We start from the raw sequence: 19670 nt of genomic DNA, 5'->3' as shown, positions 1-19670 counted from the left end.
ACCTATTTCACTTCTCTCCCCCCCACCCCAACCCTTTTGGCAACCACCAGTTTGTCCTTTATATTTTGAGTCTCTTTTTTTCTTTGTTCATTTGTTTTGTTTCTTAAATTCCACATATGAGTGAAATCATATGGTATTTGTCTTTGACTGACTTATTTCACTTAGCATTTTATTCCCTGGATCCACCCATGTTGTTGCAAATAGCAAGATTTCATTCTTTTTTATGGTAATATTCCATTGTATACCACATCTTTATCCATTCATAGGTCCATGGACATTTGAATTGCTTCCATATCTTGGCTATTGCAAATAATGCTGCAGTAAACACACAGGTGCATATGTCTTTTAGAATTAGTGTAACTCTGATTTTGAATGATAATCCTAACAGGAAGTTTCTGGGCATTTTTCCTTATGTACTGCATATATGCTGTGAAATGGTTCATATTATGTACATTGGTGGTGTCCACTGTTAACAAGTACAGGGCTAATATTGCCCTTTCATGCTCTATACCATGATTCTGTGTGGTACTTGATTAGGGATTTTTGCCAAAAGCTTGTTAAACTTTCTCTAAGCAAAACATTTGTTGTTAACTTTTTTAAATTTTATTTTTTATTTTTTAAAATTTACATCCAAATTAATTAGAATGTAGTGCAGCAATTATTTGAGTAGATTCCTTAGTGCCCCTTACCCATTTAGCCCATCCCCCCTCCCACAACCCCTCCAGTAACCCTCAGTTTGTTCTCCATATTTATGAGTCTCTTCTGTTTTGTCCCCCTCCCTGTTTTTATATTATTTTTGTTTCCCTTCCCTTATGTTCATCTGTTTTGTCTCTTAAAGTCCTCATATGAGTGAAGTCTTATGATTTTTGTCTTTCTCTGACTAATTTCACTTAGCATAATACCCTCCAGTTCCATCCGCGTAGTTGCAAATGGCAAGATTTCATTCTTTTTGATTGCTGAGTAATACTCCAGTGTGTGTGTGTGTGTGTGTGTGTGTGTGTGTGTGTGTATGTGTGTGTGTGTGTGTGTGTGTGTGTGAGAGAGAGAGAGAGAGAGAGAGAGAGTGTGTATATATATATATATATATATATATATATATATATATACATACCACATTTTCTTTAGCCATTCATCCATCGATGGACATTTGGGCTCTTTCCATGCTTTGGCTATTGTTGATAGTGCTGCCGTAAACATGGGGGTGCATGTGTCCCTTAGACACTGCACACCTATATCCGGTGTATAAATTCCTAGTAGTGCAATTGCTGGGTCGTAGGGTAGTTCTATTTTTAGTTTTTTTGAGGAGCCTCCATACTGTTTTCAAGCGTGAGGGCACCAGCTTGCATTCCCATGTTGTTAACTTTGTAGCTAGTTGTACAAGCATTGCTGAAACAAAATGACTTTTGCCATTTTTAAACCAGGGATGTAACTTGATCTTTTTTATCCACAAATTCATCTATTTCATACTGGAAAACATTATTTTGCATTCATTCTGGAAAAATACATTTTACATGGCAATGAGGTCATTGTATTTGGTTCAAATATGACTTGAAAGCTTTGATGGCTTTTTGAGTCACTGACAAAAGTTCCTAACAGCCAAAATGTAGCAGGCAATAGACAAATGGATTGCTGGCCCAATAAAATCCAGTTTTTAGTTATTCATAGTTGTACTTTCTATTTACATTTTTATTTATTCATTTATTTATTGCTGCTTGGATGAATTTACCACATGAAAAGGCACAAAACTTACAGTCTATATAACTGCAGACTTTAAAAAAATGTTTGTTTATTTATTTATTTGTTTATTTATTTATTTATTTTATTTAATTTATTTATTTAAAGAGCTTGTGTGTGCACAGGGAAGGAGCAGAGAGGGAGAGAGGGAGAGAGAGAATCCCAAGCAGTATCCGTGCTGTCAGCATAGAACCCAAAACCAGGCTCGGTCTCATCAACCACGAGATCATGACCTGAGCCAAAATGAAGGTTAGGCTGCTTAAATGTTGAGCCACCCAAGTGCCCCCTAAACTGCGATCTTGTTTAATAGCTGGCTATCTTTACTACATAATTTTGATTGTTTTTTTTTTTAATGTTTATTTATTTTTGAGAGAGAAAGAAAATAGAGTGTCAGCTGAGGAGGGGCAGAGAGGGAGACACAGAATCCAAAGGAGGCTCCAGGCTCTGAGCTGTCAGCACAGAGCTCAATGTGGGGCTCGCACTCAGGAACCTTGGGGTTTGAACTCAGGAACTTTGAGGTCATGACCTGAGCCTAAGTCAGACACTTAACTAACTGAGCCACCCAGATGCCCCTAGCTTTACTACACAATTTTGAATTGAAATACTGTACTTGTGACTTTTTTTTTTATCACTACTTCTTATGTTTCAATATACTTCTTTTGAGTGGATGATTTTTCTTTTATGATGAATTGGAAATACAACACAACAAAATAGCAACAAAGAAAAAATTAATTTAACAAATGTAAACAATAATATACAAATTATGTTAAGCTACCTCAGCTAAGATAAACTGTGCTGTTAACTAAACGAGAGAAATGGATCAATGTAATCCTTGTGTTACATATATAACCTATAAGAATGCAAAGATGCTCAATAGCATGACGGAGTTTCTGTTAAAATTCGAATTAAATTTATATTAAACAATTTGTGAAAGATATGTAAGGTGAGCTAAAACTGTAGTGCTAAAACATGTCCCTGGAGTCAAACTTCTCCAGTTTGCCTCGCACACCATTACTTACTAGTTGGTTATCACTTGCTTAATCTCTTTGCTTGTTTCCTTATCTGCAAAATGGAAATAATAATAGAATCTACATCACTGTGTTGTGAGGACCGAATGAGTAAATACACATAAAACAGTTTGGACAGCTTCTGGAGAGAATGCTCAATGCTTTCCGATTATTAAAAAATTTGTTCAGTCCTCATCTTAGCACTTCCCTACTAAAATCCCATCAGTATGTCCCTAAGTTTGACCAAAGGAAGTCATCCCACTCACTTCTGCATACATTGCCTTCCGTTTTCCCGTTTTCGCAGTAGGTATCTACCTCCCTTACCAGACCTTAAATGCCCAGATCCTTTTACACTACCAGTTCCATAGCAAGCACTCAAAAATTAGTTATTGAACTTTTTCCACCAGGGAAAAGATCCTTAAAGGAGAAAAAAAAAAAAAACTCTAGAAAGGATTACAAATCACTGGGTAAAGTTCAAGCATTAGAGAATCTAAAGAAGATTTACAAAACCAATCGTCTGCACAGCGGTCAGCCAGCGAAACCACCACTTAGCGAAGCTTTTTAGTAAAATTGTTTTTTCACTGACGTCACTTGATCACTGACCTCTGACGCACAGGAGGCGGGATTAGAGAGACAGCTGGACTTCTTTTTCAGGGCCCCTCCTCCAATGAACCGGCAGGCACAGTGGCCGGCCCTACCTCTTGGCGTTTCTATTGGCCAGTTTCCCCGAGCAGGCGGGTCTCGGCGAATGACTCCACCCACTCTGTGGGTGGGGTCTGTGCTCCGCAGGGGCTGGGGCCGAAGGGGGAGGGGGGGGGGGGTTGCCGCAGCCGCCATCTTAGATTCCGCGGTAGCGGTGGCGGCTGTAGGGTACCGCGTTTGGGGAGTGGCTCTCCCCTCCCCCTTCCCCCAGTTCGGTGGCGGCGGCTCCTCCCACTGGGAGGGGGGTGGTGCGACGGCAGTGGCATCTGCGGCCATGGCGGCGACTGCTGCTAACCCGGGTGAGTAGAAGGAGGGCTGGGGCGCCTCCAAAGGAAGAGGGGCTGAAGAGGTTGGCAGCTGAGGAGACCCTGGGCTGAGGGGCCGTAGTTGGGGCTGAGGGAGCTAGGACACGCGGGGACAGCGAGGGGGTTGTGGGGGAGGGGAGGAACGGGGGGAGGGGCCGACCTAGGGAACTGGGGAGACCCGGGGTGGAGGGAGGGAGCGTGCGGGTGGGACTTGCGTGGGGCGAGTGCTGCTGGAGCGGCTCCCCGCGCTGGGCTTGGCCTGCCTCCCCTCTGCTGGCTGCGTGCTGGTGTGCGATGTGGTCGTCTTTCAAGTCTGCCCGCGGAACGGCTTGATACAGAATGACTGTGGGCAGAATGGCTCGTTTTTACCTTAAAAGTAATTCGGGTTTAGAAACACTGGACCGCCTTGCTGTTTAGCTGAAGTGTTAAACTTCCAAACGTTTAAACATTTACATTTAAAATAAAAAATCTTTGGATACTCTGTTTCTCTAGGCTGTACCCCCCCCCCCCCCCCCTCGAAACTGGCATTCACGTATTTAGTGCCTCTAGTATCTTTAGCTGCTGAGGACTGAAGTTTGAGTAATGGTTGTTCAGGCAGATCTTGCCCTACAGCAAGAACCCCAGGTTTAAATCTTGTTTGGTGTAGACTGAGGCAGTCCCCATTCTTTAAGAAAAGTTCAGTTCCTTGTCATTTTTCAGTGAACATCTCTTCTAAAGGGGGAGCTTGAACATTAACAACAACAACAAAAATCTAGCCAATCATGTCTAAGTGATGGAGTGGGGTGTAGTGCAGATGAGGTCTCTAAATTCCTAGTCCTCTTCCTCTTTCCACTATATTGCAGTTATTTATCCCTGGGAAATATTTCATTTTAGGGATCCTAGTTTACCTTGCAGACTTTGGCGATTCTCTTGCAAAATAAAATCCTTAAAAAAAATCCTTAAAAAAGAAGCCAGAAGTTGGTGGTGAATTGCTTGAAAATACAGCAGGGGAAGGGATTCACTGGTGTTCCCACCTTGAAACTGAAATTGGATTTTTTCCATGTCTGTGAACTGCAGTATTATTTTGTGGTACCCAGGTTTTGCTATAAAAGTTGTCACTATCAAATTTATTACCTTTACTACCATGTTTTTGGGAACAGAGCTATTTAAAGAAGTTAATTTGTCATATGTCAATATCATTTAATCTTTTAAAAAATTTAGAGGAAAAGTAGATAAAATTAATGGCTAAAGTTCTATTGTGGGAAGTTCTGAGTGATGGAATAAAATTGGAAAGATGCTATTATTACGGCCACCTGACCTTATAGAAGAATAACCTATGTGTTAAAACTAGGGAGTAAATAAACATGATTTTAAACTGATAACACATTGCAAAATAGTTACATAACCCTAGTCAAGTTGCAAAGCATTTCTCTTATTAAGAGGTGGCCTTGGTAAACAAGTTTAGTGCATATGTCAGAAGCTTTTTTCCAGCAGTGTGGGTGGGGCTGCTTTATTTTGTTTTTTTAAACAACAGTGACCAGAATGACAGTCTTTTGACCACATTTCATTAGCTGATCAATATCAGCTTAAATCTGAAGCAGAAAATAGTATTTATTTGTGCAGAATCCTTGCTGATGAAACATTTAGTTTTGTTTAATATCCTTTGACAGCCTGTTTCTGTATTTTGTAGATTTCCTTTTTGATGTTGAAACATTCTCACATCTCTTCCAAGTTATTGATACATTCCACACCTGATAATTAAATTAGAAAATGTATTTTCTTCCTTCCTTTCTTCTTTTGCCTCTTTATTTCAAAAGGAAGCGGTCATAGATGCATTGTGGACTTTTATAGCCTGCTGTGTTTTGGGATATGTGGACTGAGTGGAGGGACAAGGGTGGAAATGTACTGTGCTCAGTGAAAAGAAAGTAAATGGTTTTCAGGTCGGAATTTTTTATTGCATGGTCAAATCTTTCCTCAGAGCCATTTTAGGGACTAGAGACATTATACCTATTTCTTTGATTTTTTTCTGTTTTATCTTTCTGCTTTTTGTTAAGATTCCCTCCAATTCTTGCTAATTCCATCTTCACATATGTCTGCAAAAGATGTTTGTGATCATTATTTAACTTTTCTAAGGTTCATTTAAGTTCATCTGCAGTGTTAATAATGCGTGAAGATCGTGTCAATTGTACATAGAGTATGATTTAGGGACTGTTGGTGGCCATTCCGTATCTTGCAGGGAACCTGGTTCCTTTGCATTTTCACTATGTCTTAACATGGTGCTGGATCACAAGTAGAGTAAGATGTGGTTTATACTCTACTCTCTTATGAGTTATGTTAAAGTAATAGGTCTAATGCGATAATGCCTTTTTCTTTGCATGAATTGATAATTCCCCATATTCTGTTATTGTTCACTAATTCTACTTAACATTGGCAAGTAGAAGTGGGTGGGTAGGTAGTTAATGAAGGTAGGCTGGCTGTTTTTTGTCTGGAACACTAACAATTTTGAGGAACACTTTTTAAATTGCATGCATGATTCGTAATGCATTGGCTAAGGTGCTGGTTGGGGAAAGAGCAGGTATTTGACTTCTAATTCAGTATTCACACCAGAGATGTGAATGAAAGTGTAGGAGTGTAGGTATTTCTTCCCTTGATTCTGGTATTCTTGTTAGTAGACACCTCCTCTTGTGCTATTAGGTACCACTTATTGTGGATGGAGAATGTAGTGGAAGGTAAAGGAAGGAACACTCTTTGGGTTTGTGAGGCTGACATTTAGGAAGAATTTTTCTTTTCAACTATTTAAATTATAGTTTTGAAAACATTAATTAACAAAATTCTTACCCATTACTTTTACTTTTTTCAGATAGGGGAAAAAAGGAATTTATGTGGTATAAAGTCAAGGTGTCAAGATACTTTATTGCAAAAACTTTTTGAAAAGTATATTATTTTCTTTTTTACAAAAGTGTTGTTTATTCTTTTTTTTTACCACTTATTTATTTATTTTTAAATTTACATGCAAATTAGCATATAGTACAACAATTTCAGGAGTAGATTCCTTAGTACCCCTTACATTTAGCCCATCTCCCCTCCCACACCCCCTCCAGTAATCCTCAGTTTGTTCTCCATATTTATGAGTCTCTTCTGTTTTGTCCCCCTCCCTGTTTTTATATTATTTTTGTTTCCCTTCCCTTATGTTCATCTGTTTTGTCTCTTAAAGTCCTGATATGAGTGAAGTCATATGAAATTTGTCTTTCTCTGACTAATTTCACTTAGCATAATACCCTCTAGTTCCATCCACGTAGTTGCAGATGGCAAGATTTCATTCTTTTTGGTTGCTGAGTAATACTCCATTGTGTGTGTGTGTGTGTGTGTGTGTGTGTGTATAGTATATATATATTTACATATATATGTACTATATATACATATATATATGTACTATATATATGTGTGTGTGTATATATATATATATATATATATATATATATATATACACACACCACATGTTCTTTATCCATTTATCCATCAATGGACATTTGGGCTCTTTCCATACTTTGGCTATTGTTGATAGTGCTGCTATGAACATGGGGGGTGCGTGTGTCCCTTAGAAACTGCACACCTATATCCCTTGGATAAATACTGAATAGTGCAATTGCTGGGTCATAGGGTAGTTCTATTTTTAGTTTTTTGAGGAACCTCTATACTGTTTTCCAGAGTGGCTGCACCAGCTTGCATTCCCATGAAAAGTATATTAAATATAATTTACTAATTCAGCATTTGAGATACAATTAACATTTTTTAAAAAGAACCTTCATCCGCATATTAGATCTGTGCAGATCTATGATTTAGATTTGTGGCATCAACTGGAATCTTCTGTTTTCTTAGAAATTAAGAAGTAGATACCACTGCATTATTGGAACTCTATTTTCTTATTGTTATAAAATAGTGGTCTCTAATCTTAGTTTTTGTATTCCAGCCCTACCCCTCTACTCAATCCACTAACAGATGAGAACAATATGTTGTTTATGGATGTTTTATGAAAAGTTTTTTTGTGGTTCTCTGCTGTTGATGACTTTCTTAAGGCAATAACAGTAGGGATTTTCTTTCTTTTTTTTTAATTTTTTTTTTAACGTTTATTTATTTTTGAGACAGAGAGAGACAGAGCATGAATGGGGGAGGGGCAGAGAGAGAAGGAGACACAGAATCGGAAGCAGGCTGCAGGCTCCAGGCTCCGAGCCATCAGCCCAGAGTCTGACGCGGGGCTCAAACTCACAGACCGCAAGATCGTGACCTGAGCTGAAGTCGGACGCTCAACCGACTGCGCCACCCAGGCGCCCCCAGTAGGGACTTTCATAGCGCCAAGTGGTGATCTTCAGAAACTAAATTGTAATAGTCAAGGAAACAGACCCTTTTTTTCCCCTTGATTTTACTCAGGTCATGACATATTGTGGGTATTTCATTCCAAAACTAGTAAAATTTGAATCCTTGATAGTGGAAACTGTTTTCGGAGCCATCCTTTTTTTTTTCCTTCAAGCTGTTCACTCACAGTATTTATTTTAAAGGTTAATTCCTTAGTGGTACAATCCTATGTAGGGGTGCAAGGGTAACATTTCTATCTATGGTGGTATAGCAGATTTCATTTAGATGGAACAGAAAAAGAATACATTTTTTAAAAAAACTTCTGGGTTTTTTTTTTTTTAAGTTTTGAGAGAGAGAAAGAGAGAGAAAGCATGTATGTGTGTGCAAATGCACATGTGGGAGGGGTGGGAGGGGGTGGTGTAGAGAGAATCCCAAGCAGGCTCTAAGCTGTCAGCACACAGCCCAACAGGTGCCTCCATTCCATGAACCGAACTGTGAGATCATGACCTGAGCTGAAATCAAGAATTGGATGCTCAACCACTGAGCCACCCAGGCGCCCCAGTAAAAGAATACATTTAAGACCTTTCTGAAATCCAAGGCTTGAGCTCGCTGGATTGTATCTGGTGGGTCCATCATGCACACCCAGTGATAGGCCTTGCTTGTAGAGCCATCTATTTTTAGGAATGATTAAACATTTATTAAGTTCCTACTATAGACCAGGTTGCACTTTTTGTTTTGTTGGCTATTCTGTATGTTAGAAACGTCTCTCAGTTTCCAAATTAATTCTCTAAATTTACATCTCTTCATCATTTCTTTCTTTCTTTCTTTTTTTTTAAATAATCTCTACACCCATTGTGGGGCTCAAACTGACAACCCTGAGATCAGCAGTTGTATGTTCTGGCGACTGAGCCATCCAGGTGCCCCTCTTCATCGTTTTTTCATTTTGCATTTTCCCCTCTACATTTTCACTGTAGTTGAATGGACAAAGTTTATGACTTTTACAATTAATTAGAATTTAAGTTCCATGAGAACAGGATGTTTACCTTCCTTTTTCACCATACTCTCCACTGCTCCCAGTGGTGCCTAGGACGTTCAGTGAGTATTGGTTGAATAAATGAATGTTGGGGTTCATATCTTTATGCACTGTTAACATGAAAATATCTCTGAAAAGGTAGTACTAATAAAGTCATTAACATCATGAATTAATTTATAATAGCATTTATTAATATATGCCAGTTATTCTAAATGTATTATTTCATTTAGTCTTCATATATATGTATGTATTATTTAATTTTTGCAACAGTCTTATGAGGTATGTATTATTGTTTTACAAATGAGGAAATGAGGATTCACAGAGTGAATAAGTGGTTTGTCTAAAGTCTCATAACTAGTAGGGGGTAGAGACAATTTGATTGTTGGCAATTCGTCTACATTGTCAACATTTAAAAAAAATATTTTTTAACATTTATTCATTTTTGAGAGACAGAGAGACACAGAATCCGAAGCAGGCTCCAGGCTCTAAGCTGTCAGCACAGAGCCCAATGAGGGGCTGGAACTTGTGAACTGCAAGATCGTGACCTGAGCCGAAGTCGGAGGCTTAACTGACTGAGCCACCTAGGCACCCCTATATTAAAGATTCTTAAAAAAAATTCTCAAAAGTTTTTATTCCTGTTCTCTCACATAAACTTCCTTTCTATATTTTCATCTGTTTAAGAGCTATCTCTATTTGAATAATATTTAATATGCTATTTATGTATATACTCACAAGCATTTCCTTCAAATGTGTTGCCCTTCCTGACTTTTCTGTGTCTTTCACGACTGTCACAGTTTTTCCAGTTCCCCAGGCTAAGCAACTAGAGGTGTTTTAGGTTCTTTCATGTATTTATCTGATTGGTTATCACGTCATCTTTTTTTTCTCCTCCATAAAACATACGTATATTTAAACATATGAAATGTTTTAATCATGTAAATATATTTAAAATATTTATTTAGGGGTACCTGGGTGGCTCAGTTGGTTAAGCGTTGGACTCTTGATTTTGGCTCACGTCATGATCTCACGGTTTGTGAGTTTGAGCCCACATCAGGCTCTGTGCTGACAGTGCAGAGTCTGCTTGGGATTCTTTCTCTCCCCCTCTCTCTGCCCCTCCCCTGCTCATGCTCTCTCTCAAAATAAATAATAAAATAAATAAACATTAAAAAAATGAAATAAAATGGGGCGCCTGGGTGGCTCAGTCGGTTAAGCATCTGACTTCAGGTCAGGTTGTGACCTTGCGGTTCATGAGTTCGAGTCCTGTGTTGGGCTCTGTGCTGACAGCTGGGAGCTTGGAGCCTGCTTTGGATTCTGTGTGGGTGTCTCTCTCTCTCTCTGTCTCTCTGCCCCTTGCCAACTTGTGCTCTGTCTCTCCCTGTTTCTCAAAAATGAAGAAATATTAAAATTTAAAAAAATGAATTAAAATACATATATTTAAACATTTAAATGTATGTTTGTTATTTTAATCAAAATTATCCATGCATATATTTAAAGACTTAGTTTTACGTGATTTCTTTTTTTTAAATTTTTTTTTTTCAACGTTTATTTATTTTTGGGACAGAGAGAGACAGAGCATGAACGGGGGAGGGGCAGAGAGAGAGGGAGACACAGAATCGGAAACAGGCTCCAGGCTCTGAGCCATCAGCCCAGAGCCTGACGCGGGGCTCGAACTCACGGACCGCGAGATCGTGACCTGGCTGAAGTCGGACACTTAACCAACTGCGCCACCCAGGCGCCCCAGTTTTACGTGATTTCTTACAAAAACAGTCCTCTACTCCCTCTCTCAGTTCCTTCTCCCCAGTAACAACCATTTTCATCTCTTTTAACCAAGCTTTGTTGTTTTTGTTTAAAAGAATGTTCCAGCAGTAGAAGACATGAGTTTTCAAATTGAAGGGGACAGACCAGTGAATGAAAACACACCCACATCAAGGCACAATATCATGAGATTTCAGCATCAGATACAAAGAGTATCCTACAAGCTACAGAGAAAAAAAAATTGGTCAGTTCAAAAGAATCTGGAATCAGATTGGTCTTGCTTCTCAGTAGTCACACCCGACAGTAGAAGACAATGGAGCAATGCCTTCAGAATTCTTAGGGGAAATAATTTCCGACATAGAATTGCATACCTAGGCAAACTATCAGTTAGTGAAATATAAGAAAGATGTTTTCATATATCCAAGCTCTCCCTTACACTGTTTCTCAAGAGCTTAGTAGAGGATACTCTTCACCAGTAGGAGTAAACCAAGAGGAAACATGGAATACAGGGAAGAGGCAGTACAGCAAGGGAAGAGTGAAGCACCCATTTTGCATACACTGCTGTTAGTTTCCCTGTTTTCAGTATGGTACTCTCACTTCCAGCTTTGCCTGGTTTCCCCCGACTAGGGCAAATAGATCAAAATGATTTATACTCTCCAGAGAACAAATCAGTCTTTTGACAGGGTGGAATTAGGGCAGTTTCTTTCTTTTCTTTTCTTTTCTTTTCTTTTCTTTTCTTTTCTTTTCTTTTCTTTTCTTTTCTTTTCTTTTCTTTTCTTTTTTTATCAGATAATAAGTTTATGAAAAGGTGTTCAACATCATTAGTTAAAGGTAAACATCATTAGGGAAAGATAAACCAGGACGCCTGGGGGACTGTTGGTTAAGAGTCTGACTTTGGCTCAGGTCATGATCTCACAATTTGTGGGTTCGAGCCCTGTATCGGGCTCTCTGCTGTCAGCACACAGTCTGCTTTGGATCCTCTGTCCCACTCTGTCTCTGCCCCTTCCCTGCTCAATCTTTCTCTCTCTCTCAAAATAAATAAATAAACTTATTTTAAAAAGATGAACCATGATGAGATACATTTTCAACCATCAGTGCACACCAGAATGGCTAAAATTAGAAGGACTGATGAGCAACCGGAATCCAATACACTGCTGATAGGAGTGTAAATGGGTATGGTCACTCTGGAAAATAGTTTGGAAGTATCCACTAAATGAAGCATATGTTTGCCATGTGTCCCAGAAGTTTAAATTCCGTGTATACCCAACAAAAATGAATACATATTTGTGTTCCCCAAAGACATATATAAGAATGTTCATAAAAACTTCATTCATAATAGTATGAAACCGGAAACAATCCAAAGGTCCAGTTACAATAGAATGTATAAAATAAATTATGACACAGTTGCATAACAATATTACACAGCAATAAACTATTTTGCAAAATATGGATAACTCTCATAGATGCAATACTGTGTGAAAGAAGCCAGATATATTCCATATGATTCTGATGATTTGAAGATAAAGATAGCAAAATTAATCCATAATAAACATAGGTCAGAAGAGTAGTTATTTTTATGATGGAGGGGGTAAGGACAGTGCACAAGAACGCTGTCTGGGGGCACCTGGGTGGGTCAGTGGGTTAAGCATCCAACTTCGGCTCAGGTCATGATTTCGTGGTTTGTGAGTTGGAGTCCCACATCGGGCTCTGTGCTCACAGCTGAGAGCCTGGAGCCTGCTGCGGATTCTGTCTCTCTCTCTCTTTCTTTCTCTCTCTGAAAAACAAATAAATAGAGGCGCCTGGGTGGCACAGTCGGTTAAGCGTCCGACTTCAGCCAGGTCACGATCTCACGGTCCGTGAGTTCGAGCCCCGCGTCAGGCTCTGGGCTGATGGCTCAGAGCCAGGAACCTGTTTCCGATTCTGTGTCTCCCTCTCTCTCTGCCCCTCCCCCATTCATGCTCTGTCTCTCTCTGTCCCAAAAATAAATAAACGTTGAAAAAAAAAAAAAAAAAAGAAAAACAAATAAATAAACTTTAAAAAAAACCTAAAAAAAAGAAAGCTGTCTGGAGTGATGGTATTCTGTATTATCTGGGTTGTGGTCACATGGGTATATACATATATAAAAATTAATTGAGTTGTGTAATTAATATTTTTGCACTTTGCTCTGTGTAAGCTATACCACAATTAGAAATGAAAGGAAGGGGGCACTTGGGGTGTCTTTGCTGCTCTGCTTCTATTTCCTTTAGGTGTGCTGTTAGATTTTGTATTTGGAATTTTTCTTGTTTCTTGAGATAGGCCTGGATTGCAATATATTTTCCTCTCAGGACTGCCTTTGCTGCATCTCAAAGCATTTGGATTGTTGTATTTTCATTTTCGTTTGTTTCCATATATTGGGCAGTTTCCCTGCTAGAAGGAACAGGGTGAGGACCTGGAAATCCACCTGCTGCTTAAGCAGATGTTGAAGCAATCCTTTTTTTTTTTTTTTTTAATTTTTTTTAATGTATGTTTATTTTTGAGAAAGAGAGAGAGAGAGAGAAAGAGCGCACGCGAGCACAAGCAGGGAAGGGAGAAGGAGACACAGAATCCAAAGCAGGCTCTAGGCTCCGAGCTGCACAGAGCCCGACACGGGGCCCGAACCCATAAGCCATGAGATCATGACCTGAGCCGAAGTCAGACGCTTAACTGAGCCACCCAGGCACCCGGAACCAATCCTTTTTACTTTAGCTTTCATTCATACACACCTCCCACTACTATACCTGGAGTCACCAGTTCCTGAGACTTTGGGGGATTCTAACATATATTGAGGTAGTTTTCTGCTTCTCCCTTTGTTGGCTTAGGATTCAGTTGTTTTTTTTTTTTTTTTTTTTTTTTTTTTGTTTTGTTTTGTTTTTGAAAGAGAGAGTGTGCATGTGCGAGTGTGCCAGAGGGGGAGAAGCAGAGAGAAGGTGGGACAGAGGATCCAAAGTGGGCTCTCTGCTGACAGCAGAGAACTGGATACGGGCCATCAACCAGAGCTGAAGTTGGATGCTTAACCGAATGAGCCACCCAGGTGCCCTAGGATTTAATTCTTGTGGATCTATCAAGGCAAAGGTTCCAGTTTCCAAAAATTTGTTGCTCTTTTCTTTCTTCCATTTTTTCTATCCATGGATTTTATGTCTTGTATAAAATTGTTTTTCTTCTTTATATAAATGTTTAGTGGAAGAGAAAAAAAGTAGATCTATACATTTACCTCACTATTTTTTTTTTTAATGTTTATTCATTTTTTTGAGAGAGATGGAATGTGAGCCGGGGAGGGACACAGAGAGAGGGAGACACAGAATCTGAAGCAGGCTCCAGGCTCTGAGCTGTCAGCACAGAGCCCAACATGGGGCTCGAACTCACAAAACTGTGAGATCATGACCTAAGCCGAAGTTGGACACTTAACCTACTGAGCCACCCAGACACCCCTACCCCCTTATTTTTATTCAGAAGTTATATAGCTTAAAATTGTAGAGGTTCTTTTACTTTTTATCCCACTGTCATACTATGCCTTTATCACCTCATTTTGGTTAGTCTCATTCATTTCCCTGCTTCTATTACTTCAAACTTTAAATATGTCAGATTAATCTTTAATTTACATTTTATTTTTGTCACTCTCACTTAAAGATATATTTTGTCTTTGTTAAATCAAATCTAAGATTTTATCTTATCAGTCAAGGCCTTCTCACAATTAACACTTGAGATCTTATTTTTTTTTCCCCAAATACAGACTCTGTGCTCTGTATAGGTCTGACAGTTCTTCACAACTATTTTCATACCTCCTTTTAGGATTTGCTTATGTCCTTTGTCTATGTGGAATGCCTTTTTCCTCTCCTTTACTTTTTCTGAGGCCTACATTCACTTTACCTTTTTGAAACTGCTGGCTGGCTGCCCTGTTTCCTTTACTTTTTCCTGTTACTGAGCACCTTCTCTGTGCTACAGACTGTGCCGCATCTTAATTTAAACCATTTCAGAATCATCTTTTCTTTCTCTAAATTCCTCTAACTCATGGATTCTATATAAACCTATTACTAGAAGTGAGCTTTATTTTTTTATGGGAAGATTTTGCTTTTTCTTAGGGACGTTACATGTAATCACTATTTAAATTTTATAGGATGAAATAGAAAAAGTATTAGCAATAGTATAAAAATATACTCAGTCTTACTAATAACAGATAAATGAACATTAAACCAACAATGATAATCATTTTATACCTAGAAAATCAGTAAAAATTTGAAGGATTGCCAGAACCCAGGGCTGGTGGACACATGGAAAATGTGATATTGTTGGTGAGGCTCTTCATTGGTGTAGCTTTCTTGGAGGGTAATGTGCAAAGTTTTAAATATGTTCCCTTACATCCAGGGAGTCCTTTTCAGAAATTTGTTAGTGTAGAAATACTGTTACCACGCATAAAGATACACAGTTATATTTATTGAAACATTTATGATAGTGATAGTTTGAATGTCATAAATATATACATTTGTACTGTGAAGTACCCTATAACTATTAAAAAGAGTGTGCTACCTGTATTTATTGACATGACACACCTTCCAGTATATTATTACATGGAAAAAACAAGATTCAGAATAAATATAATATGATCTCTCCCTATCTTATGTAAAAATTACCCAAGCTATAATATATGATATATAGAAAAAGATTTGGAAGGTTTCAAAATATTAATACCATAGGGGGGAGGTGGGATTGGAGTACGTGTGTAGAGGATTTTACTTTTATTTTATTTAATCTTTTTTTTTTTTTTTTTTTTTTTTAAGTTGTCTCCATGCCCAGTGTGGGGCTTGCACTCATGACCCTGAGATCAAGAGTTGCATGCTCTAAGCCAGCCAGGTGCCCCAAGGATTTTACTTTTGATTGTTTGCTTCTGTATTGTTGAATATTTTTAGAGACTTTCACATTTGGTTTTCTGGATATGTATAGCATTTTCTGTATATCTATAATATTGTGTGTGTGTGTGCAGTATATATATATATATATATATTTTTTTTTTCTAAGTAGGCTCCACGCCCAATGTGGAGCCCAGTGTAGAGCTTGAACTCAAGACCCTGAGATCAAGACCTGAACTGAGATAAAGAGTCGGATGCTTAACTGACTGAGCCACCCAGGCACCCTATATATCCGTATTTTAATATATTACTTTTGTAATGAAAAAGTTAATAATAGCAAAATCAGTTAACATTTTGGTGTTTGATATATATTTATAAAGCTACTATTTAAGTATTACTTACACTGTGTCAGATGCTATGCTAAGTACTTTTCACTTGCAGTATCTAATATAATCTTCCTTAAAGGTAGGTATTATTATTAGTTGCATGTTACAGATGAACTCAGAAAGATTAAGTAATTTGCTTATGTTCATACATGTGGTAAGTGGTAACCCTAGGATTGGAATCCAGGTTTATCTAATTGTAAAGTTTGAGCTGTGTTCTCTCAGATTTTCAATGCATGCCACACACACACACACACACACACACACACACACACACACATTCATTTTGTTTTTTAAAAACTTGGGATCGGGGTGCCTGGGTGGCGCAGTCGAGTCGGTTAAGCGTCCGACTTCAGCTCAGGTCCACATCGGGCCCTGGGCTGATGGCTCAGAGCCTGGAGCCTGCTTCCGATTCTGTGTCTCCCTCTCTCTCTCTGCCCCTCCCCCGTTCATGCTCTGTCTCTATCTCAAAAATAAATAAACGTTAAAAAAAAATAAAAATAAAAATAAATAAATAAAAACTTGGGATCATGTATTTCCCAGTTATAAAAGTAATATATGCTTAATGTAAAAGACAAAATAATATGGATATACAGAAAATTAAATGTAGAAGTCTCTAAATGCCATCTCAGAGATAACCACTATTAGTTTATTGTGTAACCTTTGCTCACTTCATTCTAGCCATGATATCATCCATACTATTTCTAGAACTTAACAGGCATGTTCTCACCCTGTGTCTTTGCACTCTGTCTGGAATGCATTTTCTCCAGATACCTGCATGGTTAATTCCTTTATCTCCTTTTCTTATCTCCTATTTCCTCTTACCTTTTCAATGATGTCTTTCCTCACTATCTAAAATTGCTGTCCTGGGGCGCCTGGGTGGCTCAGTCAGTTGAGCGTCTGACTTCAGCTCAGGTCATGATCTCGCAATCTGTGAGTTCGAGCCCCGCTTCGGGCTCTGGGCTGATGGCTCAGAGCCCGGAGCCTGCTTCAGATTCTGTGTCTCCCTCTCTCTTTGCCCCTCCCCCGTTCATGCTCTGTCTCTCTCTGTCTCAAAAATATATAAACGTTAAAAAAAAAATTAAAAAAATAAAATTGTCGTCCTCCTATCCTTCAACCTTATATACTTCTTTTTTTTTTAATATATATTTTTTAATGTTTATTTGTGAGACACACACACACACACACAAGGAGTGCGAGCAGGGGAGGGGGAGCGAGAGGGAGACACAGAAGCTGAAGCAGGCTCCAGGCTCCCAGCTGTCAGCACAGAGCCCTATGCAGGGCTCAAACTCATGAACTGCAAGATCATGACTTCAGGTGTAGTCGGACGGGGCTCAAACTCACAACCTGCAAGATCATGACTTGAGGTGAAGTCGGCTGCTTAACTGACTGAGCAACCCAGGTGTCCCGACCTTTATATACTTCTGATTTGACTTCCTATAGTTTATTTTTCTCCCTATTTATCACTGTATAACAAATTATTAGTTTGAACCATATGAAATTTGTTATTTATCTATTTTTTCCTATAAAATGTCACTTTCATATTGTCATCCGGTTTACATTTTAATTATTTCTCTTGTTGATTTCTCTCTCCCACTAGCATATAAAGTTCGTAAGTATTGGGATCTTTGTTCTATTTATTGCTTTATATCTGGGATCTGCAACAGTGCCTGGCATATAGTAGGCATGCAGTTAATATTAAATGAGTTCTTCCAGGCTTTTGTTATACATATAAATTTTAAAAAAGAACATTTTATATGTTTTTTTCTGTAGCTTATTTTTTCTATAATCATATATGGTAGATAACCTTCCATTTCAGTGATACAGAGCCACTTCAAAATTTTTCTGGAAAAAATTTTTTTCTGATATATTATAGTTTTTTTTTTTATTGTGGCAAAATACACATAACATAAAATTTGCTACTGTAACCATTTTTATGTGTACAGTTCAGTGCCCTTAGTTTATTCACATTGTTGTACAGCCATCACCACCATCCACCTCCAGAACTTTTTTCATCTTGCAAATTGTCTTCAAGGAGTTACGAAATTCATTGTCATGATACTTTTCCTCCTGTGCTTTCTTCTAAGAGTTTACTAGCTTTAGTTCTTACATTTAGGTGTTTGATCTATTTTGAGCTGATTCGTATATGTGATGTAAGTAAGGGTACTTTTGTATGTGGATATACAGTTTTTCCTTTGCCATTTGTTAAAAAAAAAATATTGAATTGTCTTGGAACCCTTGTTAAATCATTTAACTATACATATAATGGTTTATTTTTAGACTCTCTAATCCACTGGTATGTATATCTTTGTGCCAGTACCATACTGTTTTTGATTACTGTAGTTTGCAATGATAAGTCATCATTTTAATTGTACTTAAGTACATTCTTTATCCAGTATTAAGGGCAGTTATAAATGCCTGGACTTATAATAAAAGACATGCATAAAAGAGGTTTTGTGTTTTTAGGTTAGGTGCAGTTTATTGTAAATATAGTTTGGAGGTAGATTTTAGGAATAATAAAGAAAAAATTAAAAACATATCCAAAGTAATTCATATTTTATTTTGCTTAAAGTTTATGTATTTATTTTGAGATAGCACGACTGGAGGAGGGGAAGTGAGAGAAGGAGACAGAGAATCCCAAGCAGGCTCTGCACTGTCAGCATAGAGCCTGATGTGGGACTTGAACTCACGAACTGTGAGATCATGACCTGAGCCGAAATCAAGAGCCGGATGCTTAACCGGCTGCAGGTGGCTCCCAAAGTGACTCATATTTTAGACATTAAGGATATGATGAATTATTGTTCCAGTATTTCTTTATGAACAAATGTTCATATTATGTATTCAACTTTTTTCTTTTATTAAGAGAGAAAGTGGGAGAGGGGCAGAGGGAGAGGGAGGGGCTTGATCTCACAACCTTGAGATCATGACCTGAGCTGAAATTAAGAGTTGGATACTTAATTGAGCCACCCAGGCACCCCTTGTCTATTCAGCTTCTAATGCTTTTTTATCAGTTCTGATTTCCTCAGTCCTGTTTTCAGTGAACTTAGTATTTGTATTATTCTCATATTTCAGGAAAGGAAGTTATGTTTAGAAGTAGCTTTTTGGTAAATCTGGGAGACTATGTTGACTGACTAAAATATGTTATATTTATTGTTTTTCTGTAATATCTGTCAAATTGTGATCTGAGTAGAAGGTACTTGACTTCAGTGGAATAAGAATATTCCTTAACTATGCTATCCTAAGTTTTTTCTTCCATTTAAAAGGAGCTAATCTTGGGGCACCTGGGGGGCTCAGTCGGTTAAGCGTCTGACTTCGGCTCAGGTCATGATCTCGCGGTCCGTGAGTTCGAGCCCCGTGTCGGGCTCTGTGCTGACAGCTCAGAGCCTGGAGCCTGTTTCCAATTTTGTGTCTCCCTCTTTCTCTGACCCTCCCCCATTCATGCTCTGTCTCTCTCTGTCTCAAAAATAAAATAAAAACGTTAAAAAAAAATTTAAAAGGAGCTAATCTTAGTAAATCAAATCCAGAGTATGTTAAAAGAATCATACATCATTATTGTATTA

The 19670-nt window shown here is 38.3% G+C and overlaps 1 protein-coding gene across 4 annotated transcripts in view; it reads left to right on the top strand.

The window, feature by feature from the left end:
- Nucleotides 1–3557: 3557 nt before the first annotated feature.
- The window catches only part of ARNT (aryl hydrocarbon receptor nuclear translocator), a 79450-nt gene continuing 63337 nt past the window's right edge, over nt 3558–19670 (top strand). For 2 of the 4 annotated variants that reach the window (XM_043576198.1, XM_043576196.1), the window contains exon 1: nt 3571–3742. In XM_043576198.1, coding sequence (XP_043432133.1) covers nt 3718–3742 — 25 coding nt within the window. In that variant the 5' untranslated portion in view covers nt 3571–3717. Of the gene's footprint in view, nt 3743–19670 lie in introns of all 4 variants that reach the window. The other 2 variants (XM_043576194.1, XM_043576195.1) reach the window with 2 other exon arrangements.

The sequence above is a fragment of the Prionailurus bengalensis genome, chromosome C1 (assembly GCF_016509475.1).
Source record: "Prionailurus bengalensis isolate Pbe53 chromosome C1, Fcat_Pben_1.1_paternal_pri, whole genome shotgun sequence".
Classification (NCBI taxonomy): domain Eukaryota; kingdom Metazoa; phylum Chordata; class Mammalia; order Carnivora; family Felidae; genus Prionailurus; species Prionailurus bengalensis.
Note: the sequence above shows the minus strand (reverse complement) of the source record. Positions and strands in the feature narration are given on the sequence as shown.